General features: G+C 48.0%; 1 protein-coding gene across 1 annotated transcript in view; it reads left to right on the top strand.

Moving 5' to 3' along the window:
• The window catches only part of slit3 (slit homolog 3 (Drosophila)), a 192,499-nt gene that overhangs the window by 139,179 nt on the left and 50,820 nt on the right, over positions 1 to 2,500 (top strand). The window contains exons 8-9 of the mRNA XM_030367896.1: positions 1,076 to 1,239; positions 2,044 to 2,188. Of these exons, the coding sequence (XP_030223756.1) occupies positions 1,076 to 1,239; positions 2,044 to 2,188 (309 nt within the window). The remainder of the gene's footprint in view (positions 1 to 1,075; positions 1,240 to 2,043; positions 2,189 to 2,500) is intronic.

Genomic DNA, 2,500 nt, shown 5'->3' with positions numbered 1-2,500 from the left:
CAAACAATCACAATCTCACAGACACACACACACACACACACACACACACACACACACACACACACACACACACACACACACACACACACACACACACACACACACACTAAATTCGCCTCAACCCCCTGCTCGTTTCCATTCAGCCTGGCATTCAAATCCTACTTGTCAGTAATTAAGGCAGAGCCGGGGGTGGGCTGGAACGTGGCTATCTCCTGGCAGGGGTGGGACTATAAACTGGATTGATAATGGGAAAGACTGCATAAAAGCTACAGCCCCTGCTGCTAGCATCAATGAGCCCATCTCGGTTCCCTAACAGGATCTGTCCCCTGCTTTATTACCCACTGAGACCTCTCGTCTGAACTAGGAGCCGGCCTGGCGGGATACACCTCACAAAATAGTCTCTTACCGTCCCTTTTCTTGTTGCCCGTTCCCTCCACTTTTCCTCTTATCTGTCCTCATCTCCCCCCGTCCACTATTCCTCTCCCTCTCTCCTTCTCTCTCCCCCAAACTCTTGTGTTCTCTTTCTCTTCATCGTAATCTAAGTTCCAACCACCATCTCTCTCCTCAGCCCTCTCTTTCCTTCCATCTATTGGATGTCACCTTTTTTAAATGGCTGTACTGCCGAATACAGTGTGTTCATGTGCGTGCATGTCTGTGCACGCACGTTTTTATGTGTTTGTGTGTGTGTGTCTGTGTGTGTGTGTGTGTGTGTGTGTGTGTGTGTGTGTGTGTGTGTTTGTACGTTTGAAGCAGGCAAGGTTCACACAAAGCAATATCTAATCTGGTTTGAATTAGATTTACAATACATGTATCTGAGCCACATTTAAAAAGCCTACATTTGTCACATTCACTGCCAAAGGTGACAGGTTTATGGAACACGCACAGAAACACACACACACACACACACACACACACACACACACACACACACACACACACACACACACACACACACACACACACACAGACACATGCACACGCAGAACACAGATACGCTCACTAACTACATAAACACAAACGTGTCCTATCTAACTCTGTCTCTCACTCTCCTCCTCTCTCTCTCTCCTTTCTCAAGTCGTCTCCACTCGAACAGCCTCCACTGTGACTGTCACCTCTCCTGGCTCTCTGATTGGCTCAGAGCAAGACGGGGCTTGGCTCCCTTCACCCAATGCATGGCGCCTGCCAACATGAGAGGCCTCAACGTACCCGATGTACTAAAGAAGGACTTTGTCTGCAACGGTGAGTGACTGTATTTTCCTACCACATTACCTGTCATCAAACCAAACGAACCAGTGAGCACACAGCTATGTGACTCAGCTGACCTCAGAGCAGATGCCTGCAAACTAAGATGTCAGACATTAACATTAATTCTCACTGCTGCTTACCGCCTACTGGGCTTCTGATAACAGTTACTACAGCTGGAGGTCGGGATAAGTGTGTACAAAAAACACACCCAAACGCATAGGTGCACAAGCTGTCGGTTGCAGAAAAACACACGTGCACGCACAGACACAAATCCTCTATCTGTACTTCACACTGACACACACACACACACAAACACACACAATTGGCATCAGCAGAACACAGCGCCGTATACCTGCCAGTGTCTTTATAGTGGTTCACATTAAGCCTAGCGGTGGATGGCTAACAGCGGCTAAGATTAACCGCGGCAGCGCTATCAAGGTCGGGCAGCACAGCGGCTCCTCACTTCATTTAAATCCAGAAGAGAATCAGTTAGGAGGGATGTTATTAACTGGCCCTGTGGCCGTTATCGCCGCTCCCCCCGCCCTATAGGACCTATATTGCACTGTACTGGCCAGGACCTGCACAAACCGGTCGACCTGTTTGTGTGTGGACATTAAACACGGACAACATAAACACAAAATAAAATGTCCTATCTCTGACTTTTACCCCTTTTTGTCTTTGCTTTGGAGAATGACTGCACTGGTATAAATATTTTTTCTGATGATCGCAAATTATAAATGTGAAATGTGAAATTGTTGTGTGTGGAAAAAAAACATGCTTGCCCTTCACCTGCTGCAGGTCCTGCCCAATCAGAGCCCAGGACCTGTGTGCCCCAGCTGGCTGTGTGTCCGGCCAGCTGCAGCTGTAACAACAACATTGTGGACTGCAGACGTAAGGGTCTCACCGACATACCTGCCAACCTGCCCGAGGCCACCGTTGAAATGTAAGTCCAGACATCTTCATCTCTCTCTCTCTCTCTCTCTCTCTCTCTCTCTGTCTCTGTCTCTGTCTCTCTCTCTCTCTCTCTCTCTCTCTCTCTCTCTCACTCGTTCTCTCTCTCTCTCTCTCTCTCTCTCTCTCTCTCTCTCTCTCTCTCTCTCTCTCTCTCTCTCTCTCTCTCTCTCTCTCTCTCTCTCTCAAACTCTCAAACTCTCAATCTCACTCTTTCTCCCACTTCCATCCATGGTGACATCCGATACATGTTATGAATGACCAGGTAGGTGGTTAGGTATCTTGCTGTCTGATTAGATTGCAA

Source organism: Gadus morhua, chromosome 10, assembly GCF_902167405.1.
Source record: "Gadus morhua chromosome 10, gadMor3.0, whole genome shotgun sequence".
NCBI classification, from domain to species: Eukaryota; Metazoa; Chordata; class Actinopteri; order Gadiformes; family Gadidae; genus Gadus; species Gadus morhua.
Note: the sequence above shows the minus strand (reverse complement) of the source record. Positions and strands in the feature narration are given on the sequence as shown.